This window comes from Lipophrys pholis, assembly GCF_963383615.2.
Source record: "Lipophrys pholis genome assembly, chromosome: 14".
In the NCBI taxonomy this organism is placed as follows: Eukaryota; Metazoa; Chordata; class Actinopteri; order Blenniiformes; family Blenniidae; genus Lipophrys; species Lipophrys pholis.
This window is the reverse complement of record NC_137633.1, coordinates 20,730,395-20,757,594: the sequence shown is the minus strand read 5'-3', so window position 1 is coordinate 20,757,594 and position 27,200 is coordinate 20,730,395. Positions and strand designations below refer to the sequence as shown.

General features: G+C 42.6%; 2 protein-coding genes and 1 long non-coding RNA gene across 3 annotated transcripts; 1 reads left to right on the top strand and 2 right to left on the bottom strand.

The window, feature by feature from the left end:
- Positions 1-341: 341 nt before the first annotated feature.
- Positions 342-4,084, top strand: vcpkmt (valosin containing protein lysine (K) methyltransferase). Its single transcript, XM_080480017.1, has 5 exons — positions 342-600; positions 1,545-1,658; positions 1,749-1,821; positions 3,656-3,775; positions 3,849-4,084. The coding sequence occupies exons 1-5, from the start codon at positions 344-346 to the stop codon at positions 3,954-3,956; spliced, it is 672 nt and encodes a 223-aa protein (XP_080336143.1). The 5' UTR covers positions 342-343; the 3' UTR covers positions 3,957-4,084.
- LOC308119804 lies at positions 2,885-11,577 on the bottom strand. The gene is made up of 3 exons (XR_013935984.1): positions 11,447-11,577; positions 8,979-9,244; positions 2,885-3,985 (listed from the first exon to the last, which is right to left on the bottom strand). It is a non-coding gene; the product is annotated as an uncharacterized lncRNA (long non-coding RNA).
- A 3,843-nt stretch (positions 11,578-15,420) lies between these two features.
- arf6b (ADP-ribosylation factor 6b) lies at positions 15,421-18,473 on the bottom strand. Its single transcript, XM_080480018.1, has 3 exons — positions 17,713-18,473; positions 17,330-17,482; positions 15,421-17,212 (listed from the first exon to the last, which is right to left on the bottom strand). Exon 3 carries the CDS (start codon positions 16,981-16,983, stop codon positions 16,456-16,458), a length of 528 nt encoding a protein of 175 aa, XP_080336144.1. The 5' UTR covers positions 16,984-17,212; positions 17,330-17,482; positions 17,713-18,473; the 3' UTR covers positions 15,421-16,455.
- Positions 18,474-27,200: the final 8,727 nt, after the last annotated feature.

The following is a 27,200-nucleotide window of genomic DNA, read 5'->3' as shown; positions in this document are numbered from 1 at the left end:
CCAGAACTTACAACATAGACAGTGCCACTGGCATCCCACAGCCAGCGCTGCAGTATGGTTACCTAGTTTAGTTAAAGTAGATATAAACCCATGTAAAAACAATCTCTGTTTAAAAAATGAGCAAAGCTTTTTTATCATAAACCACTGTTCATCTCAGCTTTCTAATCTAATCAGCTGGACTAATCTAGGTATCTAATGATAAGAACAAAAACTGTGTAAACTATTATATTTAAAGATTTATTTTAATATAACTAAATCAAGAAGCAATGCTTTCATTTTGAAAAAGAAAATAGCCCGGAAGTAACTGCCATACTATCTTTTTCCGCTTCCTGTTTGTGCCAACATGGCGGCCGATGAGGACGAGAGTAAATACTTTGTGAGAGAAATTGAGAAGAACGACGGGAGCGTCCTGAAATTGAAGCAGTGCTACATAGGAGACGTCGGCTGTGTGGTTTGGGACGCTGCCATCGTTCTGTCCAAGTATTTAGAGACAAAAGAGTTTTACGAGCCTCCCGCAGGAGTGAACGTGTGGAGCGCGAGCTCTGTGCTCGAGCTGGGAGCTGGAACCGGAGCTGCTGGAATCATGGCGGCTACGCTGGGGTCAGAAATCATCTGGTTTATAGCAACTCTTAAACAACAACAAGCTTCTAATGACAATTCTTTAATGTCTCTGGGCCCAGTTATTATCATTGCTGCTCAGTTGGAGCAGGAGTGAACCGACACAAAAACAGGATTTCCAGCCTACTTATACTTTTAGTTTATGGTTTGTTTATTTATTTAAAGCAAATAAGAAAATAGCGGGGTTTTCTTCAGAGTTGTAGATTTGTTTCAGAACAGACGTCTGCAACCTTCAGCCCTCCTGTAGTGGCTCCCTGCCATTTTCCAATAATCGTGTGTAAATAAACATTTTGCCTGCATTTTTATTATATTTGCATTTCACACTGCATCTTCAGAAATGCTGTAATCGAGGCTAAAACATGTAAAGAAAGTAAAACAGCCCGATTGGCTGGAATTGCCCACAAAAGAAAAAAGAGAAAATAGCTAAAATGACTCAAATAATTATAATTAAAAATAGTTAAATTAAAATGGCTAATAAGCAGAGTTTTTTCTTAGGGAAAGAAAAAATAATCATAAAGGAAAAATGGAAAAGAAAAAATAAGAAAAGGTTAAAAGTAGAGAAAGAGAGATGTAGAAAATTGTGAAAATGGCTCTTTTGGTCATAAAGATTGCAGAGCCCTGTCCTGGTTGCAGGGTGTTTCCACATTTCGAGAGAGACAAGCAACCGGGCGTCTGGAAACAACTGGCTTCTTATCAAAAGTAAATCTAAAAAAAAAAAGTAGAGTGACTTTAAACAGAAGGGACTTGCTGATCATATTAGACTGTAAATTAATACTGGTCTTCAAACAGATTCAGAATGAATATTTGTAACTGGAATAGCAAGTACATCATAGAAGAAATCAGCTTACTGATAAGGATCCATCAGCGTTTCCTTTGTTCCTGCTGGTTTATATCATTTCAAAGTCGTATTCCATGTGTTCCCACAGAGCACGAGTTACAGTGACAGACCTGGAGGATTTGCAGACGCTTCTGAGGGTGAACATCCGAGACAACCAGGCCCTCGTCACGACTGGATCTGTAACTGCAAAGGTACTGAAATGGTTTGTACTTGTATTTGCTCCTCGGACCAGCTGGAGATTTCTGACACCGGCTGCAGTTTCATCACTGTTGGCTCTCCTCTCTTCTTCTAGGGGTGAAGATGTGTCCGAGTTCTTGCCTTCCCCACGTTTTGTCCTCATGGCAGATTGCATCTATTACGAGCAGGTATTTGTTTTTTTTGCTTGTTTTTTTTTTTAATTTGTGAAAAACTGAAAGCTTAGTTCATTCCTGTGTCTCTCCTCTGACTGCTGAAGTGTTTCTACATGTTGGGAACCACCTGAGGTGACACAAAGAGGGTGTGTATTATTTAGACAATTGACCACAAACACGCAACAAAAAAAGGTTTTTCAGGACTTTGTAAAAATCTCAAATGCTAATTTTACTTTGTCATCATGAGGAGGTAAATTTCAAAATGAGTTTTGAAAACACTCTCTCTGTGGAAACAGGAGTAAACACAACTTTATTGAGGCGCTGCTACTGGTCCTGAGCACCACGGCCATAATAAGTAGTTCCTTTGCTCATGTGCGAGTTGATAGACAATAAAGCCCCGTTTCCACAGTGCCCCTTGGTACCGGTGCCGGTCAGGTGGGGGTTGACTATCCGTAACCAGACCCATATCAGTGCCGCGTTTCCATTACACTGGGAACGGTTTGAAATGTAGGCGGGGTTATGAACGGTTGCGTAATCATGCAGGATGTGACGCCATAACAGGAGGACATTTTCAAAAAAGTTTCCTGATTGGTGCAGAAGAACTGATTGGAAATGGCTGCTTGCTGGGAGAACAGCGGTCGTCACGGACCAATAAGCAGATGGCAGTGTTGAAGCTCCTCCCCCTCATATCCGGCACATTGTGCCTGGTACCCCAACTGGAGGGGTAGCGAGAAATGGTTACCAATGGTACCGGTTGGTAACGGTTCTGAGTCAGTGGAAACGCACAACAACTGGTTCCGACCTGACCCGTACCGGCACCAAGGGGCACTGTGGAAACGCGGCTTATGAACAATGTTTCCTCCAGAGTGTCAGGACTCCCAGTCCATCTTCTCCTGGGACTTGGTAGTTTAGTAGTTGACAGTCACCGTAATAACGATCCATCTTCATCGTCCGTCCACCAGAATGCCCGTGTGCTCCCATTGGTAATGTTTATAGCGTTTTATTCTGTGTGTGCATGTGTGGTTTCATTAAAAATGGCCTGGCAAGTTTATATAAAACTTTCAAGCAAAGATGAATTCAATAATGTAGCTCAAGTCAAATCATATGACTTGACATCACTTTATTTACATGCGAACCAAAACCATGTCAGAAATTTCCTTTTCAGTTAGTCTGACATGTTTAGTTTTTTTATTTTCACAACAAAATATACTGAAAGAATGGTTAAACTTGATCCAGATTTTTCTCTTCGAGACACTAAAAGCATCCACAGGTTGAACTCCTCTGCGTCAGACAATAACAAAGATGTCATCAAACCAGAAGTCAAAGGCTTTTGGTAACACAAGATCCACAGAATTCAAGCTCAGCTCAAGATGACGGCGCATCACCATAGAAACACAAGTTTAGAGACGAGTGTTTAGGTCACTGCTTTTGATAACTAGACTCATTTGGTAAATGTTACAATGTTTTGGTATATATACTTTGTTTTATATCCCACTGGGGGTTTGTGTTCCACAGCTGGAACTAAATCAAAGCAATGACACCTTGAATCATTGGAAAGTTTCATTAATGGACTGAACTGTAATAATTATTCAGCTTTTCTCATCTAAATGATGAATAAACATGGAAATCCTTTGTGAATTCTCCATTGATTAAACATATATATATATTCTAGAAGCTTACCTCGTCAGTTTGAGTCAATAATATACAAACACACAGCGGGGAAGTGTTGCTTGTTTACTTTTACTTTGACAGGTGACTCACATGTTAACAGTAACTTCAGCCTCCAGACGAATTCTGTGGGAAACCACAAACTGCTGCGCGTTAATCTGCACGGCTTGTCTCCGTACAGTCGGTCGTCCCACTGGTGGAAACCTTGAAGCTGCTTTCTGGACCAGAAACCTGCATCATCTGCTGCTACGAACAGCGCACCGAGGGCGGCAACCCGGAGGTGGAGAGGCGCTTCTTCGAGGTCAGGACCGAAGCGCCGCGTCACTTCATTACACCGATTCCTCCCTCTGACGCACGTTTGTGTCGTCTTCTAGTTGCTGCAGCAGAACTTCAGCTGTGAGAAAGTCCCTGCTGAGAAGCAAGACCCCGAGTTCAGCAGTCCAGACATCCACATCCTGCACATCCGGAGGAGAAAAGCCTGATTGGTTCTGCTGACGAGGCTGCTTCACCCCTGTAAAATAATACACTTTCTCAATATTTGTAAATTGTTGTATTTTTTTAAACAAAAAAATAAATGACTGATTGTTGATCAGAGGTTTGAAGAAATGAGACTTTTCTGTCGTGTTGAATCTGTAGTTACGAAGCGAGACGGAAACTTGAGGTAAAATGTAGTCGAAGCATAAAGAGTTGGAATAATCTTAATCTGCGTGTTCGCCTGGATGTAGAGGATTAGTTCTACACACGTTTGAATTTCCAGCTTGTTGAACTGCACAAAGTTCTAAATGTATACCTCAAACAAATGCACACCATCACCGGAGAAGTGAGACGCTTTCAGAGTTTTCTCTCTTATTTCCGCTCTATGAAGAGCTATGTAGGCCAAATCCTTCATTCTGGACTGGATGACCTTAAAAAGTGTCAAAATAACACAAAACAATGTGAAGAATTCATTGGAGATGGCACTTTTAGTAAGAGTATGAAAGGACTGCCAACACTGAGCCAAGAGATCAGATATTACAGTGAATCTAAATGCCTCATTGCGAACAAAAGTAGCATATTCAAGGTTGAATTTGTGAAACTGCGTGCTGCAGAAATCCTGAGCAATGAGAAGCTGCAGTCTGAAGAGACAGAACAGGCTTTCGGATCATTTTTCCAAATAAGCTCAAAGTCTTGTCATTTCTTGCATTTTTGGACACATTAAAAGTAAAAGTGTTTTACACCAGACGGTATTGAGAATGACATAATTCTGAAATTGCACTTAATTATCCCTTATAAAAAAATTTACCTGAACAAGAAGAGATTCAATTAAATGTACATTTTTAGAATGTATTTTAAAGGTTATGAGGTACCATACTACTGAATGAAATTGGATGTGGGCCCTGAACTATTACGAAACAAGTATGGAAACATGGGTATTACCCCTCTGGGCCACCAGGGGGCAACAGCTGCCCAAACTCTAAAGCATGCATTTGTGTCCGGACATTTCTGTGAAATCAACTGAAAGTAAATGTCTAATCTGAAGGCCAAACATCAAAGTATTATCAAAAGTTCCACAGGCGTCCTGCAAAGCGTGAATATTAGTCACTCACTTTCAGTTTGTATGTTTTCGTAGCCGAGTGCGGTTTTTGGGACTCGGCGTATGCCATCTCTTGCCCTCTGTGTGAGGGGAATTCCACCCAAAGCCCCAGATTAGGTGGAAGATTACGGGCCTTTTTGGAGCATAAAACCATGAAGTACGCCTCTCACTGCCACAGGCATGCGGGGCCCCTCGCTGCCTTTCATGCTGCTCCCTGTTTACACAGCGGAGGCTGGGGTGTAATGAGCAGGGAGGCCTCCGACACTCGGCCCAAATAAAAATGTTAACGCTGGAGTTGACAGGGCGCGGTTCACGCCGAAGGTCCCGGCAAACGCTTAAATCACTTCCAGGAGCTAAACGGATCCGCATGCAGGGGCGGAGCCAGAGAAGTTCTAGTAGCCAAAAATACAAAAAGCTTTATCCCCTCACTTCCTGTTTAAAACGTGTTCAGGTTCGAGTTTTATTGTGTAACTTTATACAGTGAATCAATTATCACCAATAACTGTTTTTTCAAAATTAAAGTGAAAATAAGATAAGATAAGATATCCTTTATTTATCTCACATGTGGAGAAATTTGCAATGCCTCGTTTTTGCGCTTTCATTCCTGAAAAGGTTCGCGTTTACACATTTTGAAAACAACGTCCGAAGCATTATTTACCACTGGGGTGATACGCATTAGCAGCGTTTCTACCGTCTCCATGGAGACAGAGCTCAAGCTCTTTTCATAATAAAGTGTTGTTTTCGCCCGTCTACACGACAACGGGGTCGGAGCGTTTTCATAAAGTTCCACCTTGGCAGCTGTTCTCATAAAGTTGCATTTTCAGAGGCTCGGAAACCTAAAGAGCAACGAAAGCTTTGCATTTTACAAAATATTGTTTATACAGGGATTATTTAGCAACTTTACATCTTTAATCCACACTGCCGCAATACTCCCTTTGTGATCGTGAAATGTTTAACAACGTGAACATGATGGTGAAGAAAGACGGAGGTGCGGTGGAGTCAGAGTGGAGGAATCTCAGGCCTGATCACCAGAGGAACAGAGTGAGATTAATTGCCTGTCTTTTTTGTTTTTTTTCTTCTAAAGTCACTATAAATAACTACAGCGGATCATTTAAGATAATTGCCCTCCCGCTCCTGCTCCGGGCTGTTGGACCCTTCCTCCTCCAATCTGGCTGCTGCTGGGGTCTCGTCTGGCTCCAACCAAGCTGGTGGTGAGGCTGACGTCCCCGAGTGTGAGGGGGGGGACAACATGTCCTCCCCCCTGCCCACTCCGCAACACACACACCCCCCTCATGTCTCTGCTGCTCCACTCTCCCCAAATGTCACCCCGAAATAATAGAAACGCTGGGAGTTGGACTGCTCTTGTTGTAATTAGGCTAACACTACAGGGGGACACAGGGAGGAGGGTCCCCGGAAATGAGGACAGCTCACAGTGTAGCAGTGGTCTCTCTCTCTCTCTCTCTCTCTCTCTCTCTCTCTCTCTCTCTCTCTCTCTCTCTCTCTCTCTCTCTCTCTCTCTCTCTCTCTCTCTCTCTCTGAGTTGTACTCGGTTACACTGTTGTCATATTGTAATTACATTGTGCACAGCATAGTTTACATAAATGTATAGTTTTTATATAATTGAAAGTTTTTAGCCCTTTTTTTCCCCCAGCTCTGACATCACCTCGATGTCTTTAAAGAGTCCACCGTGAGGCGGCAGCACAGCGGCCCTCCACAGCAGATGTGCGGACGAGACTCCAGCAGCCTGTGTGCCGGTGCTGCGCTCTGCTGCATCACGACACAGGGACACACTGGATCCTTTGTGTCGCCAGCATCCTCCTCCTCCTCCTCCTCCTCGTCACCTTCATCACGCTGCCCGGAGCCAAGAGACACTGCTCCAGAAAGGGAAGACTCATTTTCTCTCCAACTATCAGGGAGTGGCTCAAGAATAGACATCAAACTGGGCTGATGATTAAAAATAGAAGGAGAGCTGTACGAATGTGATCCTCCTTCCACCTCAGACACACACACACACACACACACACACACACACACACACACACACACACACACAGACACATGCGCCCCTTCTCTCTTTCACAACAAGAAACCAAGCCCTCTTGAACTTTCTGCTCTGCACGGAGACAACAAGTCCTTCCAAAAAAAAAAGAGCATGTGATGTGTGTTATCTCTCCGCTCTCTCTCCGCTCTATCAGCTTCCATCTGCTCTGCAGAGCCAACAATGCTCCTAATCTATGCTGCTCTTGTTTTGTGGGCTTAAAGCGAGAGGCGGCACAGTGCCAGTGGATCACCAGACAACTTGCCCCCAAAAAGCTCCAGCACCCCTGCAGGAGAGCAGGAGGAGGGCGGGGGGTTGGTGGGGGCGGGGGAGTGAGGGGGGGGGTGCTGTTAAGACAGCTGTGCTGCAGTTGAGAGGGGGACACAGATCCAGCACTGTGAGAAAATCCTGCACCCGTTCCCCTCAGTCTGATCATATCAGCAGCGTGTCTGATCGAGCACATTCAGCCAGGAATTACTCCTCTTAGGCCCGGACGACGACATTTGTATACACTTGTTGTATTGCTATTCCGAGTGACTCGACTATAAAACTACCAAGACTGGGAGTCATGACGCTTGTTGTTATTGTCCGTCTAGTTGCATTTTTGCAGAAGAACCATGTGCAGTCGCGGCGTTTCCGAAAAATGTCGCCTGCTGACACGGTGGCAGAGCCGTAGCGTTTTTGAAAAGTTCCACCTTGGAAACCGTTCACAAAAAGTTTTTGGTTTTCACTGGAACTCTTAGCCGTGTAAACGACACTTGGTCTCTGTCGGCCGGCTTTAAATCAAGGGTGTCAAACGTATGGCCGCAAAAACTGGCCTTCCGGAGAGGGTGACCTTCTTCGGATCGTCTCATCTTCCTCCCCCACGGTTAAACCAACCATGTCTTTCACTCCATCCATCAATCTTCTTCTCCTCCGGCCTGGCAGCTCCTTAGCCGACATCTTTTTTTTTCGGTATACACACTATCACTCCTCAGCATGTCACCCTCGCCTAAACTGCTCAACCACAGCTGTTCCCCTGCAGGAACACCACAGCAGCACCGTCTTTCAAACAGTTTCCACTCACACTGCCATCCGTCTCCCCCTCTTCTTCTTGTCTCGACTCTCCTCTTCACCTCCTCCGTGCACTACATCTTTCTCTTATCTCTGCTAACCTTCATTCTACTTCTTTTAAGGTTATTTCCCAGCGGCAGTCCACTCACTATAGGTCACGGTGTCGTCTGCATACATCATGTCATCCTGTACATTACCACTGCAGACACAGAGGGGCTCCGATGTGCTCCCTGAGGTCTTCCCATCCCTACCGTGAACCTCCTTGTGTCACTGTCCTCACTGCATCCCCAGTACTGACAAGGTAGCATTAGCATGAAAGCTATATCGAAGAGGATGAGTTTGAGTAATCGGAATCGTAAAGCAACAAGAGAAAAATACTGCAGCAGGAGGGCTTCAGACTTTCGTCGTTGTGAACATTTTCAGAACATATTTGCATTTCCTTGCAATAAAACCAAGACGAAAATGTGAGGTTGTTGGTTTTTATTGGTCCTTGTGTCAGTTTACTGTTCCATCCAGATACATGTGGCCTGTACGCGGCCGCCGAGCTGAAATGAGTCACCCCTGCTTGAAACTATTATCAAACCCTGATGTGGTCGCTGTGTTATGTGGCCGAGGGACCGACTCCAACATGGCGTCAGTGAGAATGTAACACTTCATTGAAGACTTTCTTGTACCACTTCCAAAGTTGTGCGGAGCCCGAACGTCCTGTGACTTCGATCCCCGCAGCATTCTAGTGCGGTGATGCAGTCGGCATTAGAAGCATGTTTGGTGGTCCAGCACAGAGGGGGCGGGGAGGGGAGCAGTGTGTGTGTGTGTGTGTGTGTTTCCCTGAGTCATTACCTTTCAGCAGGGGTGAATGTGGAACCGAGTGCATGAGCAGCGGCGCTGCCATCACAAGCGGCTGTTTACTCCAGATGCACTGTCACTCAGAACGCTGACGCCGCCGTCGCGGTGTCCGACGCGCCGACGCAGGCGGGGTGGGGAGCCCGACGGCCGGGCGTGGTGAAGGTTTCACGGCTCTTCATCGCGCCTGTCAGTCAGTCTGTGCGGGGTCAATGACTCCTCGCTGCCGTGTAAACACTTTGCGTTGGGGAGCTTATGCAAAGCTACATCAGAGGCACACACGACAAAGGTCAGTGTCGTATGAAAAAGCACATGCGACAAACAAATGATCCCACACACGGCGGACTGGTTATGTGGCCTCGCAAACAGACGCAGGTGGATTTCTGCTCCTCAGGAGAATTCAGAGCTGCAGTATCATTTATAAAAGCTGCCCCTCCTCCTCCTCCTCCTCCTCCTCCTCCTCCTCCTCCTCACACTGGAGCAAAGCTCTCACCTGAATGTGCGATGTTAACACAAAGCAGTGGCTCTGTTTTTCGTCTCTGTGGTCAAACTTCCACAGGGTCACATGTAACGCGCATAGATACTCACGCTACTGTAATAATTAATCACTCGTTTGTGGTACATTTGCTTTTATGCCTCATTTACTTGTAGGTTTGTGACTCAACCGATGATGTGAAAACTATCAAACCAATCGGTTGTGCCGGGAGGACGTCAAATAAGTCCGTGCGTGTTTTTTTTCTTCCTGCTTCTCTGAATTTGCACTTTCACCACAGCGAGCAGCCTTCAGCTGCAGATATGACTGGAATGTTATTTTGGACTGAAGCCCGGCGTGCACCTTGGACTTCACAGCTTCGTATTTGCAACCTCCGTCAGCTGGACTCCAGCAAAGCTGAGCCTTGCTCACAGATCCACTTTTATTTACATTAATGAGGGGAAATCCTGCCGTGAACAACAAATGATAAAATACATTTTAGTTTATCCAAAGTTTGCTTTTTCTCCCTAAATCTGCCTAAAAATTTGAGTAATTGTGACTTTTTACTCTCGAAATTTGATCATTGTTTAAAATAAACAAGAGTGATCTAAACTGGGTGTGAAAATCTTGAGTTGTTTAACATTGAGGACATTTTTAAACAGTATTTTATTGTTTTTATTTCATCCTCTATCTTGCCACTTTCTCTATAGCATTTCTAAGACTGGAAAAGTATTAATACTAAATGCTCTGCTATTAGCTGGATTCACTGGTTTAGCAAGGTCTCAAACTTTTAAAAAATCCAACATCTGCAGGCTAAACATTAACTTTTATAAACAGCTTTGCTGATTCTAATAGATTGCATTTGCCATTGGTCGAATTACCGGTAAATCTTCAAATACTTTAAAAACACAATTAAGTGTTGAAATAATAAACAGGATGTGAAAAAAAAAAGTGCCTTTGTTTACACGACAACGTTTCAAGTGGAAACGCATCATTTTTGCATTTTCGTTGCAGAAAACTTTCACGCTGACATCGCAAAGTTTTGAAAATGATGTCGGTTTCAAAAAGTTCCACTTGGGAGCAGTTTTTCAAAAAGTTGCATTTTCAGTGGCTCTGAGCTCTGCTGCCATGTAAACAAACACCCATAAGGTTTTCGTGTTTTCACCTGAAAATTACTTCAGTGAGATATAGTTGTTTTTTTCGGGCGTTCGGCTCCTGATTACGACAGTACTTTCTTACTCGTAAACAAGTTAAATCACTGCTTTTTCGAGCCTTTTTTTTCGTTTTCCTAACAGTAATATCCATTTGTACTTTCTGTGAGAGACACCTGTAGTCACGACAAATGGCAGAGCGAACAGAGACCGTCGGTCTGACGGCAGCACATTTACCGAAGCTTTCTACAGCATTAACCTCAGCAGGAAACCTCAAACAACTTCCAGCCACTTCCTGTTTTTTCTTTTTTTAAAAACGCCCGGCTCAGTGTGAGTTCATTATTAACGGCTCAGTCAGGACGGGGCGGTTCGGGAGCCGTGTGGCTTCAGAGGAGGAGCTCAGATAAATAAACTGCTTTAATAATGGTGTTTGGATGTGTGCACGAGAATATCTCTCTGTGTGTGCAAGCGTGGCAGAGCCTCCAGTGATTATCTACCGGGTGTGGCTCGAACATCCTCGTCCAACAGAGACAGAAGTGAAGTCACACATCACATTTACTCATATTAAGAATTGTGCTCTTCCTCTTGGCCCCGAATTTACACTACCATGAGTTAATTGCAAAAAAATGTGTTAATTATTTGAGATAAATAGCACTTTCCCTTTACACATGCGCCTCTATATCCATCTAAAACAATTTGTTTAATGTGCAAGCTTATAATGTGATGATGATGAATTCAAAATATTGTGGGATCTAATGTGATTTACTTTACTGAGGTAAAAAAATTTTTAAAAAATCACATGTCATAGACTAGTAAAAAGTACACTGTGGAAAGTTTGTTACCTGCACGGATGTCAAAAGGAAGTGTAGAGGAGAGAGGAAGACAGAACACGCCCATCCAAACCACAAGTCTGTGACTTCTGATGTTTCCTCGTGAGCCGCTTCTCGCTGAGCGGGACAAACCATCACTGCACAAAGTGTCAAATATCTGCGTTCCGATATTGCACATTGAGGGGGCAGGTTCTTTCGCTTTCTACTCACTCTTCCTCTTTAAAAAAATAAAAATAAAATAAAATAGTTACAGTTCTCAATTGTTGAGTTTTTTTTTTTTTTTTTTTAGTAAGTATATCAACTTCACAATTCTAACTTTATGAGATGCTGTCTTCATTTTAAAGGTTACACATGTTTTGTAAACTAAATTTATTTGGTGAAAAGATTTAAAAAAAAAAACACCACTTTGGCTCATAAAGGTTAAAGCCCTCCACTTGACTTACATACTTAAACAAAAAAATCAAAAAAAATAAATAAATCAAAAATCTTATGCCCAACTTATGTTTTCAAGTGGAAACAGCAAAGTTCCATTGTGTTTTGGGTGTAACTTTTTGAAAAGGCCCTCACTGTCTCCGTGGAAACGGAGGGAAAACACAACTGCTATTGTGCATGTGCACCACGGCCATAGTGAATAGTTCTTCTGCATGATCAGTGGATGGATAATAACAATGTTTGCCTCCAGAGTGCCATGACTCCTCGTCCATAATCTCCTGGGACTTTTTAACTACTGTAAGTATTAGTTCCTTTAGTAGCAGTGATGGGATTTGCCCATGTGGAAGAAACAAACGACACACAGCAGGAACTTTCTCAAAACATAAAAGGTTGAAGTTTGGCCTCTTCAAGACTTCCTGTGTCTATTTTCTGAATAAGCTTAATAATCACAGCTGCATTGTACAGACGTGTGTCAGCAGACATCCTGAGGCCTCTGCAGCTCCAGATCCCCCTCACAGGCAGAGGATTTCAGCTGCGAAACATTCAAGACGAGTGCTGAAGGAGACGTGGTTACTGCGTCTGACTGCCAACACGTGCTTTAAATCCCAGAGCGAGAGAGCGAGAGAGAGAGAGAGAACCTCCTTGTTTTTAATGCAAACTATGATGATAAAACCAGTGAAGGACACAGTGACCTTCAAAGAGCTGTGATTCATGATTCGTACCACAGCTAAAATTAATCATTAAAAACCATCCTGATACTTAATCCTCTCGTATAATCGACTTTAAAGGTGCGGCATGAAAAAGTTTATGTAATGTCATTTTTGTGTGTTCGGTGGCAGCAGTGAGTCAACGTAATGCTCGTTAGTAAATTCAACTTTAACTTACCCGAACTTCGATTTCAAACATTTTATCACAAATTTTAGATCTTGGAGAGAAACAAAATGTCTATTTTTTATGGAAATGTTAAAGGGGGGGAAAAAAACACGAAAAAGTAACACATGATACCTACTTTAAAATACGTTCACCACAGAAGAATTTAGACTATTTAAAGCCTCAAAATTAATGTAAAAAAAACCATTAAATAGGTAGGTAAAGCTATTGCTATATAAAAAATAATCTGCAGTTTCAATACTAAAATGAGGGGAAAAAAAGGGGAGTTTGTCCACATCTAATGAAACTCTGAGGCCCCGTTTACACCACAATGTTTTCAAGTGAAAACACAACACTTGGAAACGGGGGGAAATTATTGTCATTTCATTGTTGTCAGGTTGTACATGAAAATTCAAGGTATAACTTTGTTTATTATTTCACTTAAATTTGTTTATCCTTTCAGTCATAAAACTATAACTTAAAAAACAACAACAATATCTTTCCATACTATAAGGTTTGGCTCCTTTTTTCCAGAAATATTTGATCAGATTTCCACAGTAACTAATGAACTTTTTACAGTCAAGCTGTTTTTTTTTTTTGCACAGTCAAATTATTAACCTCGAATCACTAACTGTATTCAAGTACACCCAGTTTGATCGGCTTGGTAATACTTCATATAACATACTCAAGATTGTCTGAGAAATGTTCTTTGAATGTAAATATTTTATAAAAACTAATAAATGCAGATTAACAAAATAAATAAATGCAATCAAAAGGAACTCGAACTAGAAGTGCATTCTATCAGCTGCAATAACATTGAAAATTACAGTATTTGTGATAACGACTTAATGTTAATATCGTTATTCCAAATAACAGTGCTCTTTCTCTTGCCTCTGATTTACACCAACATGAGTTAATTGCACAATTTTTGTAAATGAAATCATTTGTCCTTCATATTCGTGGAGCATGGCTGCACAGTGTGTGGAAACATCATCCACTGAAAGATTTAACTTTATTTTCACTTGTAATAAGGAACAATTCCCAAATTATTTTTTACAGTTGTAACAGTGTATCGTAAACATATATATATATACACACATTACAAAAGACTGACTAGACTCAAATTCAAAATGAGATGGGAAAAGTGAGATTTTGTTTAGGATTAATCGACAAAACCCGTGACGAACTCATTTAAACATTTTAATTGATTGACAGCTCTGATATTAATTCGCCTCGTGGCCATAAATCAGGATTAATAAGCACAGAGAATCATTAGGGGAACGTTGCAAAAACTAAAAAGTTGATGTGAATTAGGGGCAAGAGAAAGAGCAGTTATTTGGAAGAAGAGATCCTAAAGCACAAGGACAGTAACATCATCCATCAGTGTATTTATCTCAAATCACATTGTCACTGCGAAACCTTTCATATGGAGCAGCCCTCCGAAGGAAGTAGGTACAGGTATTCTAGTGTAGATTTGTATTGTGTTCCTATTTTAGTGTAATATTGAGTAAAGTATCCCATTTGCTACTTTTAAAATCAAACTGCTTCCAGGTAGAGCCACAATTTGAGCTGCGGAGAAAATTCCTACTTAATATTTACATTTATTCACCGTTGTAAAAGATATGATAAAATGCAGATTAACAATGAGAGTAAAAACTTTGGCTACTTGTAATTGTGCTTCGACGTTTTTAATGCAGCACATTTTTGTTAAGGGACCAGAAACGGCCTAATTTCATCTGGAGTGGTGATGTAGTGCCATGATCATCTTTAAATTTGAACTTTAAAGTTGTTGTTTCTTATAGTTGCGCAAAGTATATTTGATGAAAATGTCTATTTTCACCAACAAAAACTATTACTACAGAAAATGACAAAAATCTCAATAATATAAAGCCAATTTTAACGAAACCTTCCGGTGCAAAATACAGTGGAATGTCCCAAAAACTGTTGCATTGTGGGTGTTTTTACAAACTCACCCTGACAGCGTGGCTTCGAGGCTAGTTTGATAGCAATGAGCTTTCATGTTATCATCACTGATATCTCAGTTCAGTTCTCAGTGTTCTAATGCGTCAGCTACTCTTAAATGTTTGGAAAATTCTGCGTTTTCTTTGCAAATTTTACAATTTGTTTGACGGTTTGTCACAAGATTTGAGCGCCTTGCGGCCCGGTTGTGGCCCACAGGCCTTATGTTTGTCTCCCAGGATTCATTCTTTGGCAAATAATGACTCCTCCTCAAACTGAAGCAGGTTCGGAAGCTTGGCTCACCCCATTTTTTCATTTTACATTTCAGCAAAGTCTTTTTTACATGACCACAATAGATTTTCTCGGGTCAAAGGCGTTTAAAAATGAGCATAACTCACGCTTAAATTCATGCTATGGTCTTTAAACTCCAGTGTCTCATAAAGTCCAGGCCCAGCGTCGGGTTTGAACCGAGGCTCCCGACCAACGCACAGTGCTCCACAAGAATTCAGTGCAGCGCCGCGGCTCTCCACTGTGCCCTCCGACACCCGTCATGTGGCTCTGTTGTCGCTCCAGGAAGGCCAGCAGTCCCACTTCCTGTTTTGGACAGTTCTCCGCTTTTCTTCTTCTTCTCTTTTTTTTGAAACTGGCAAAAGACCCGAGGCCTGCAGCTTCATCTAACACAACACCAAACTGAACGAGGATCAAGAAAGGAGACAAAGGCGTTAAAATCACTTTTTTAATAAGACATTACAATGACATTGTTCTGTACATGGTTTCCCCCACTGGAAAACAGGAGCGAGAGCTGTGCGGCGACACTTCAGCTGCTCCGACCTCCCACTGCATGACAGATGGATCTGATGGAGGGTTAATGTACTTCCGTACTCATGCTACAGATATAGGCTATCATATAATGTCCCAAAGCTGACACTAATCAACCGTGCTTTCAGATTGAGAGCTTGGAGCTGAATGACATTCCTTTGGAGAGATTCAGTCGACTTGGACTACGAATTACCCAAACTTTGAAAAATGCATCTCGACAAGCATGTGTAAGAGTTACTGGAGGCCTATTGGTTGAATGTTCAGTACAATTAGGTATCAAGACATGACACAAAAGGTCAATCAGTTAACTATAGAGCCCACATAAGGATATTGGGGTAACAAAATGTGTCTTTTTTTTTTTTTTTCCTTCATTTTTTTTTTTTTTGCTGATGACAATGAAATGAAAGCTTTTTTTTCTTTTTACCCTTTCTCGAGAAGCCGGCGTCCTCGTTAGCATCGTGAATACTTCTCATCACAGTACGGTATTAAATCAAAGTCCTTCCAGTAGGCTACATGACAAGAGCTCGCCTCAGGAGGAAAGAAGATCCAAGTTCAATGCAACAGAGATTGAACAACCTTGAAAACAAGCTTTTAGTCCAAAGGATGAAGATAAAAACTTCAGCTTCCGTTAGAAAAAATCATATAAAACAGGAAAAAGAATAGGCAAAGGCGGTGATCTCTGTGGCTTTAACCTTGGGACCAAATCAATATTTATCAAGCAAATCAAGCCCCTGAAATTAATGAGAGTGATATAGGCCTGCTACAGAGTACAAGCAAACTTTAAGCCGGCAAACCCAGTTACAGATAAATTAGTCGTGGGGTAAACGCAGTATTAAAAATAAATGGGGGATAATCAACTTTTCTTAACCATACTCATTTTGAGAAGTTATTTGTTACTTGCAACATTATAGTTTTGACCTAAAACAGTCAGCACTCAATCATTAAGATTTGTAGTTTGAGGTTAGCCATGTCAAGCCCTCATACAGTCCATCACCTGTGGTGGCACAGGAGGGCTGAACATACCAATTTCTATCTCTGATGCGGGTCAAGCCCAGCTTCTCCTGGATTTCGTGAGGCTTCATGGCGTCCGGAAGGTCTTGCTTATTGGCGAATATCAAGATGATGGCATCCCTCATCTCCCGGTCGTTAATGATGCGGTGAAGTTCCTGCCTCGCCTCGTCGATGCGATCCCTGTCCGCGCAATCCACCACGAAAATCAAGCCCTGTGTGCCCGTGTAGTAGTGTCGCCACAGCGGGCGGATCTTGTCCTGGCCCCCCACGTCCCAAACGTTGAACTTGACGTTTTTGTAGGTGACAGTTTCCACATTGAAGCCCACCGTGGGGATGGTGGTCACAGACTGTCCGAGTTTCAGTTTGTAGAGGATTGTTGTCTTTCCAGCAGCGTCAAGCCCCAGCATCAATATTCTCATCTCCTTATTGCCAAATATCTTAGAGAGCATTTTCCCCATTTTGGACTCTTGGGCATAAATACTTCTTCAATCAGGAAAAGTTCTTTGCACCGATCAGGTGGTACTTGTGGGGCGGGGGAGGGGAGGGGGTTATATCACTTCAGAAAGTCTGTCAGGATGCTGATAAGTGCAGGGGCATTTAAGTTCAGAGGATCACAATGTTGTCTGGGCCTTCACACAACATGGCACGGTCACACTGAGCGCTTGTGCAGGTCGATCATTGTACAACCTGAACGTGTGTGTGTGAGAGAAAGAGACAAATACAGGCCGTGAGGAGAGCAGTGTGTGTGTGAAACACCGTGGATTCCTCCTGGTGTCTGTGTGTGTGTCTGGCGGTCCTCCTCACCGGCTGCGCCCTTGTTCTCTTAACCGCTACCGGAGCTGCTTTCTGCGGCTACTCCATCCAAGCGTCCCGCCGGCTAACTTCACCGCGCTGGGAGGACGACTTCCACCCGCAAAAAAAACACACGCCTCCACCGGTGTAGAAACTCCTGTCCCCCTGAAAACACATTTAGCGGGAGGGTCAGAGGGGAAAACGAGCAAAGCCGCCGCTCACGGCTGTTAAAGACGGCTAATAGCCTAGCAAGCTAGCCTGAAGCTAACCCGCTAACGAGACTTACTAACGGTCCAAACTAAGCAGATTTACAGCCGAAACACGAGCGACGAGGACCGACCACCCGGAGCCAGTGTTTACAGGCTGAAGGCTTTAGGAATATGTGGTTTATTTACCTGGTGTGTCCCCCTCCGGTCTCGATTAATCCCCCCAGCTCGGGTCTTTCTCCTTTAAGTGGAGCTGGTCGCAGCGGTGCTACACCGGAAAGGTGTGGAGCTGCATTCAGAGGCACTTCCTCCGTCCTCTCATTCAGCCCCGCCGTCTGCAGCTCCGCCACGCACCCGCTCAGCACCGCCAAAACCCCGCTTAGAACCACCACGCAGCCGCTCAGAACCACCACACAGTCGCTCAGAACCAGCAAAAACCCACTTAGAACAACCAAACAGCCATTCAGAACCTCTAAACACCCGTTCAGCACGGCCAAGAATCCGCTTACAATGACCGAACTCCAACTCTCACGCTCCAAGCACCGACTTAGAACCTCCAAAACCTGCTCAGAACAACCGAAACCACATCAGAACTGCCAAACACCCACCCAGAACCACCAAACACCCGCTCAGAACCACCAAACACCCTGCTTAGAACAACCAAACACCTGCTCAGAACCTCCAGAAACCTGCTCAGAACCTCCAGAAACCTGCTCAGAACCTCCAGAAACCTGCTCAGAACTTCAGAACACCCACTCAGAACTTCCACACACCTACTCAGAACCGCTAAGCACCCATAAAGAACTACCAAACAAAGACTGAGAACCTCCAAACACCCAAGAGAACCTGAAAATATCCACTCTCATTAAAACCAATGTCTCATAAAATTGAGTTTTTCAGTCACACACATTGTTTAAAATGCTCCAAGTGTTATTTTTTTCTCAGTTTCCAAGAGAGTAATCTAATTACTCCCTGGTTCTGTATAGTGTAATATCTCCCTCTTGTGGCAACTGTGAAGTATTCAGCCTCATCTATCTATCTATCTATCGAATATTAAAATAATTATTTGTATTCATTTTAACAGTTCTCTTGCATGACTGCTGCCTCCATTAGTGTGTGAATGGGTGATTATGATTAATGATGTAAAGTGTTTTGGGGGCTGCTCAAGCAGTCATTTGAGCTATTAGAACAGTTTTAGTAATCTTATTCTCCTGTTTACATTTTCTCATGATTTACTGACTTTAGCCATTTTGGTAATTTTTGCAGTTTCAGCTCTTTTAGGTACCTGGGCTGATTTGTTTACTTTTTTTTTAACAATTTTTTTTTTTAAATTTCTAACAAGCCCCAGCACTGGATGAGAGGATGTTGCAGCCCGGTCAGCAGAGATTATTCAGAGGTGAAGAATAGCAATAAAGATAAATCTCGATCGTTTTATTGTTTCCATTTTGTAAACACTTCCATAGAGGAAGTTAGTCCTTATCTCGGTGAAGACAGAAGCAGTGAGTATCCAAATATCAAAAGCCAGTCTGAATAAATAGGTTTTGAGGTTTTTCCCAAAACTTCTGGAGGTCGAGGACGGTGACAAAACCTCAGCTTTTTGTGGTCTTGAAAATAATATAATGGCAAATAATATAATCCTGAATCATGCTACTGAGTTTGTTGTGAGCACAGATAAACTGCACCGGACCACCGCGCTCGAGTGCTGTGGTGCGTTCAATGACCTGGAACTTGGAAAAGTCCCTCTTAAAAATGGTTTTGATAATAAATCTGCAATCAAATGTCTTTATCTTCTTCTTTAGTCATTGTAGGTTGATAAAACCGCTATTAAATAAACACAACCATATTTTTGTTCTTGCAGCTCGCTACAGATGGAGTCAGCTCGCCCTGGAGAGTGAACTCTGACGATCCAATCAGAGGGCTTGAATACACTGACGTCATGCTAGGCCTGCTCGAACATAGGGTATGTCTGAATTGTCCCTCCTAACTCCTTCACTACCGACTTTACCTTAACCCCGTGGATGACGTCACGGGGTTAAGGAAAGGTGTTAGAAGGCTTCCTAAAGTAGTTAGTGAAAGGCCGTCACGTTAGTGTGGCAGTCGGACTGCACTTTCACTTAGTGACGTCATGATAATACGACGGCGGCGCAAATTAGTGACGTCCACCATGGTGGGGAAAGAACTACAAGTTTCCGAAAATGGACTACAAAAAGCGCATTTGGGTTTTATATGATTTAAAGTTGTTCAAGGCAGATTATTGCTTTGGTAACTTACATGATCTGCTCCTTTTTTTTGACATCGTGAGTTTCCCTGAACGCTCGGATGAGCGGGTCCCTTTAAATGTTGTCGCCGCAAGGAATTGTGGGGCAGCGTGAGCTCGCCTCCTTTGCGAAAGGGTGTATCAGTGGTTCCTAAGCTAAAGGAGGCTCTAAAGCAGGGGTTCTCTATCCTGGTCCTGGAGGGCCGGTGTCCTGCATGTTTTAGGTTTCTCCCAGTTGCAACACACCTGAATGCAATAAGGCCTCGTTACTTGGCTTTTTCACAAGCTTGGTGATAACATCAACATCAGATTGAGGTGTGCTGAAGCTGGGAGAGAGCTAAAACATGAAGGACACTGGCCCTCCAGGACCAGGATTGAGAACCCCTGCTCTAAAGGAAGCAACGAGCCTCCTTTCCTTTCCTTATTGAGAATTCGGATAGTCGTTATCATGGCCGCCACACAAAACACTTCCGGGGTTAAGGAAAAGTCGATAGATAAGGAGATAGGAGGGACAATTCGGACGTACCCTGGATTCTTTGTCCTGGCCCAACCGGGTCGAAATTTAGTGAACTATCTGGAAGCACAAGGTCCAAAGCCTGTCTTACTCTCTGTCTGGCTGCCCCCTAGTAGCGGTCTACTCTGAACCGTGCATCGCAATATTCAATATTGCTTCAACACCGGGGCGGCATTGTTCGGTTGGTAGAGTGGTCGTCTCCCAACCGTGAGGTTGCAGGGTTGATTCCCATCTCTGCCTGTCCACATGCCGAAGTGACCTTGGGCCAGACACTGAACCCCAAACTGCCTGGGTGAATGCAAAGTGAGAATGAGTAGTTGGTGGTGGTCAGAGGGGTCAGTGGCACAGATTGGCGGCCTTGCTTCCATCAGTCTGCCCCAGGGCAGCTGTGGTTAGGCTACATACCACTATCGAGTATGAAATGAAAAGCGCTTTGAGTCTCCTAGAAAAAAGCGCTCTATAATACCCATGTATTACTTATTGATCCACATGATCATAAACAACCAAGTTCCTTTAGTGAGACGTTACTACTGAATCAGCAGCACACATGTTCATACATCATACGTTCATCTTCAAATATTAGAGAGCGGCGCAGCACTGATTGACTATTTATTGTGACAAGGTGTGGAAACAATCAGTGTAATTTGGGAATAAGCATAAATAGCGCAGTGACAAGCCGTGCGCAAAGCTGCACTGGGGATGCGCTGGTACGGCCATGCGCCCAGGACGCAGTGGTGCGGAGCGCACTGGTGGTGGAGACAGACGACCTCCTCGTCACCGCCTCCAACTCGAGTGACTGAGGATAAAACGATGAGTCTCCTGAAGTCCCTGTCCGAATATTAATTCATATATTTAATAAATCGATAAAACTGAACTTTATCGGTCTCCACTGTGGTCTCCACCAAAATGTCTCCTTCCCTCTCCGACACTCTGACGCACACGGTGGCCGTCACTGCCATGGGACAGTTTTTCTGTCCAGCAGTGTGCTCGGGTGCTGCCTCCATGACGTCACTCTCCTCCAAGTGACGTGCGGTGAGGTTGGTGGCTGGTGAAGCACTGACTCCTCTGGAGTCACATTTACAATTTTCTTTTATAGAAATGGACAGCGCACCCTTCTTGTGTCTCAGCAATTCATATTTACTGTAAACAAATTAAAGTGTAGAGATGTGTGCAGCACAAATTTTATTTTGACCTTCTGCAAAATCTTCTGTTATGTTTCAAACTTTAAATTCTGGTGCTTTAATACATTTTTATACAGGTTGTCTATCAAAATGATGAGAAAAAACGTTTAGTTATTACATACTTCAAACTGTCAGTTTACGTACGCCCCCTTGAGGTGAGGCAGAGTACTGCCCGCCTCACCTGCTGACATTTCTCTGCACTTTGTTACCATCAGCCCGAACAATTCTCTAACACATACATTAAGGACATTACACAGACTGTAGAGAGTCATGCTGTATAACAAATATTTCATATGAATCAAATGAAAAATGAGTTTTACAATGTATTGTACAATTGTTTCGCGTATTTATCCCCTTGATTTCACATTGGGGATGTTTTTGCATGTTATTCATTGTAATAAATTGAAAAGAAAATCATTATTTCCAATTAATAGTCAAAATATTAAAGTCAAAAATAAATGAAAGCCTTAATTTTTGTCTGGATCTGCTCATGTTAGACCAATAAAACCACAGTTTTTTGTCACCTCTGTGAATTGTGGAGTATTTATTTATGTATTTGTATATGTATATTTATTTTTATTACATTTTGATCTGTGGAGGCAAAAGTTGGTTTTATTCGTGTTCGTGTAGGCAGTGTTCGATATGTAAATCTTTTGTGGGGCATGATTTTATTTCAGGTCTAGTGACACCACTGATAACTTCTATGTCATATAAGATTTACCACGATTAATGTAAAATAACACCCAGAAAAGCTCAGAATTCATCTCTTGGGAATCTAAGATCTATGAACTATGCAAGTCTGCTTCGGTTTCTGCTTTGTTTCTTACTGTATAGTATTAATTAATTCATACATTTATTAACGTGCCACACCACATGTCTGTCTTTGTTGAAGAGCGTAACTCAAAGTGTTTTTAATGAGTTAAAATTCGTGGAGTTTTGATCAATGTAGTTGGACTACAGCTTCATCAGTTGAAATAAATGCACTTAGTGAGCGCGGGAGACCCATCTAAGATGGCTGATGCAGCACGTCTTGTGAGTGATGACGTCACATATGTAGCGATCTTTGACACTGCAGGTACTCAGGGCCACTCCGCGTTCAACGTCTCGTTGTCTAGCACTCCTCCCCGCGATCTCTGGTGAACATCAGAACTGCAGCATAAATTCAAGATTTTTTCAGCCAAACAAGTCATCAAATCATCACTGTAGGTATTTGTCTCTTTATAACAGCAGGATTAAACTCAGAAACGTGAAAAAAAAAAAAAGGTCCCGTTAAACAGTAAAAAAAACTAGATTTACGATTATAAGTACCAAAACTGTAAAACAACAACAAAAGTCTTCAATCGCAGTGGTAAAACTATAAAATGATAGAGCTTCTGATGTGATTATCACGATTTATAAATTAAGTTATAAATGCGTCAGTAAGGTTTGATCATATGCAATATTATAATTGTTGCTGTCAAAATAACACGGATTAATCGTCGTCATGATTAATGTGATCAAGAATTCTAAAGCAATGAACTAATCTCCAGAAAAAAATCCCATAAAAGTCTGTGGTTTTGGAACAATTTGTCCAAATTAACAAAATGTTGTTTTGTTGTTTTTTTTCAAAGAGAGCGGTTAACTGTAGAGCTGTTGCAGGTGTTTGATAAAGATGCTGAAGGCTGATATATTCTCCTCTTTCTTGAGTTTTTGCTCATGCAAAATGAAACGTGATTAACATTGCTTGAATATAAATTATATTTAATTGTGATTCATCGAAATTAAATTAGTTCAAATGTGTTTTCCAGCAGCACTTGTACTGTTGTCTTTTTACCCACCCTCAAAGTGTGTTTACTAAAATGAAGTTCCTATAATATCACGGAGATAAGAGCAAAATTAACAAAAAAAATCAATTGATTGATTGATTAATTAATTAAATAATCATTTATTAGGATGTAACAGAATTTATACTTCTTTGTCATATTTTATAAAATGATAAAATCTTGTGAAGAAGCAGAAAATGTAAATGTTTTGCACGTCTGCTCACATATTTATTGTCGTTTGACTTTATATAAGGAATAATATAAGATGTTACCACAGTATCAGTCAGACTCAATGATATTTCTTTATCAACAGGATACCAGACGTCAGTCTTCTGTACAGGATGGATTGGATTGAGGCACTGCTGAGGGACTCCCCTCCACCTCCACCTACACCTCCACCTACACCTCCGCCTGCACCTGCGCCTGCACCTCCACCTGGTCTTGGACCAGGTGTGTTCGGTGGAGGATACGGTGGTTGGTGTTCTGCAGCAGTGGCTCCTGGGTTGCAGCAGATGCCCCTTTTCACTGGCCAGTGGAACTGTGCACCAGTGAGCCACTTGGCACCGAACATGGTGCAGAACCTGAGACCTGCCGGGTTCCTGTGAGTACATCAAACCCATGAGAACACAGCTTCTGTATCAAACACTTGCAGGATCTAAACGTGTGTGTTTTCTTGAGTGTGTAGGAACGGACAGCCTGTCTGGATGATCCCAGCGCCGCAAATTCCCACCGTCTCCAAACCAAAGTAAGTTTTCTTCAGCCGGTTCTGGGCTCAATGTGCTTTCCTCCACGCTCACTTGTGCTTGGTCTGGATTGAAGTGGATCAGGTGTCTGCTGACTTACTCTAGCGTCACGATGATGAGAATCACTTTGTGCTTCTATGTTTTCTTGTATCTAAAGTGCTTCTTTCCTCTCGTGGTGGCTCTGCAAGGTGTTAACGCACTGTGTTTTTCTGATGTGTCTTGGAAGGAAGAGAAAGCGTCAGAACCAGCAGAATGGCGAGCAGCCGCCCACCAAGAAGCCCCTCAACGCCTTCATGCTCTTCCTCAGAGAGCAAAGGAAAACCATCTCGGGGACGGGCAGCGCGGCTGTAAACAAAATCCTGGGAGAGAGGGTGAGTGTCTCTTCTCCTCTGTGTTTCAGAGAACTTCATCAAAATTGGTTTGTTTCAGGATTCATTTCATGTTTGTGTTTAGCTGGCTTGTAGTTGAGCACCAGGGGGTGTCCTGACAGAGTGTTGTCGTTGTTCCACAGTGGCAACAATTATCTGACGACCAGCAGGCTCAGTATTTTGAGCAGGTGAGAAGAGAGGCGAGGCTCCACAACCACCAAGAACATTTGCAGCCTCCAGCATTCAAGGGCCCCAGCCTCCAAAATACTTCTTATGATGCTCCCAGCCTCCAAAATACTTCTTATGATGCTCCCAGCATCCAGAATACTTCTTATGATGCTCCCAGCCTCCGAAATACTTCCTATGACGCCCCCAGCATCCAGGATACTTCTTATGACGCTGTCAGCCTCCCAGATACTTCTGATGATGCTCTCAGCCTCCCAGATACTTCGTCTGACACCCCCAGCCTCCCAGAATGGTCTCAATCCACACATTGTGACGGGGAGAGCTACACTTTTGATGACCTTGACCAGCTGGCGTCTGTTTTCGACGGTGGTAAGTTAAGAATCCATTATGATTTTTAAATGACTTTAAACCAAATGTTAATTAAAGCTACTAACTCATACATGTATAATTTCCTAACCTAACAGAGTTGGCAGAGGAGGATCCCAACATCCCAGACTGTGTTCTGGAGGCTCTTCAAACACCCTGCCTCCCAGACTCCATAGTGGTAACACCCAGCATTGTGGAGCCTGAAGTCCTGCCGCCCAGCCTCCCGCTGTTTTCGCCGTCCACCGAGTTGGAGCTGCAGGACTACAGCTCTGCTGACGTGGACCTGCTGGTGTTGACTTTTGAAAGTGGTAAGTGAAGAACTCCTTTATGATTCTTAAATGACTTTTAACCAAATGATGACTGATTATACTAATTAATATATTTATTCATTCCAAACCTCACACAGAGTTGGCAGCAGTGATTCCCGGTGTCTCCGACTGAACCGTGGCGCCATCGGCCGTGGAGCAGCGACTCCCAGCTCCCCATCCTGCTCCACGTCAACTAGTCACTTTAAAACTCTTGATGTCAATCAGCATATCTATGATTGACATGGACACTGTATAAATATTTGTAAATATATTTTTGTTAAATTGAATTGTAAATAGTCAAATGTATTAAAATGTATTTTTTCTATCTATATGTTATGTATTTTTTTACTACATGTCTGAAATGAATGAATTGAAAAAAAATATAACTAAGGAAATGCTTCCTTGAGCTCCAGGAACAAGTTGAAAAGCCATCCTACAAGCTTCTTCAAGAAGTGAGGACGAGATGGAATTAGATTTAATGTGTCAGTGTCTCCAGGAGCAGGTCAATCAGCAGCTTTGGCTTCACTTGATCCAGCGACATATACATATTTACAGCAAAACATTGTTGGATGTTGGATGGACTAAACAATATCTCACTGTAAATGTGTCTCATATTAGGCCACAGTAATTCTGTGTTTAAATTGACATGGTTTATCATGGCGCACCCATCGAAGAATATCAAGAAAATGTAGAACATTACAAACAAACAGGAAACATTTCAAATCTTTTCTGTTTAATACTTTAACCATGAACATCTAAAAGTGTCTCAAAATATTTTGTTTTTCAATTTTTTTTTAAAATTCATAAACACAAATGCAGCTCAACAGTTCAAATGGTGATTTAAATGGAAGTTGTGGTACTCATGTCCAGGGGCCTCATTTATTAAGGTTCCTGATGCACAAAGCGGGTCTTGAAATATGCGGACGCCACGTCTCACGCAAAGTCTGTCTTCTAAAAAAAAACCAACAACTTGCGGGAGAATGTGCGTACCGGTACGCCAACTGTGAACTGTGGATTGCGTGCGCACATTTTGGAGCCGTAGACATAATAAAGAGAAGACGCCGCATGGACCCTTACCACCTCCAGGTGCTCGCGAGCGGTGGCGCCGCCATCTTGGCCCGGTCGTCCGCTCCGCTCAGTCTCATCTGCTTGGCAGGAGTAATGAAGTGTCAGCGACTTTAATCAATCACAACTCCATGAGCACTGAAGTGATCTTCACCTGGTTTTATTTCCTGCAAACATCATACATTTAGTTCTGATACAGGACACATGGTTTGGTGCATTTTGATTTTCATAGTGGACTAAATAATAGAATGTTCTGATTCTTCTAAAACACATCACACACACACACACACACACACACACACACACACACACACACACACACACACACACACACACACACACACACACACACACACACACACACACGAAGCAGAAGCACTACTGCACTACGCAGCCATTTTAATAAGTTGAAAAAATGATATGGATACATTATAAACTCACATATAAGATACAACACCATAGACAAGTTATCGATCAGCAAAATCTAGATTTTTATTATTATTAATTAATTACAGACATATGGCACTTCACATGTGTACAATGACATACTTACCAATATCCAATTAGGCTGTATGTACACACATACAAATACATATATATACTGCCAATGATGATAATATAAATAAATAATACCTTATGAAAATATATTCAGAGAAAATAGATCATCTATATTTAAGTACACCCACACACATATAAACATACAGACACGAGTACATACCTCATATTTGTAATTAACATGCCTGAAAAGGGGCAGAAAGAAGTCAATCTTATCAAATACGCCATAGTTCTACTTTATAAATATCTTTTTGTATTAAAAATTGATAGTATTACACACACACACACACACACACACACACACACACACACACACACACACACACACACAC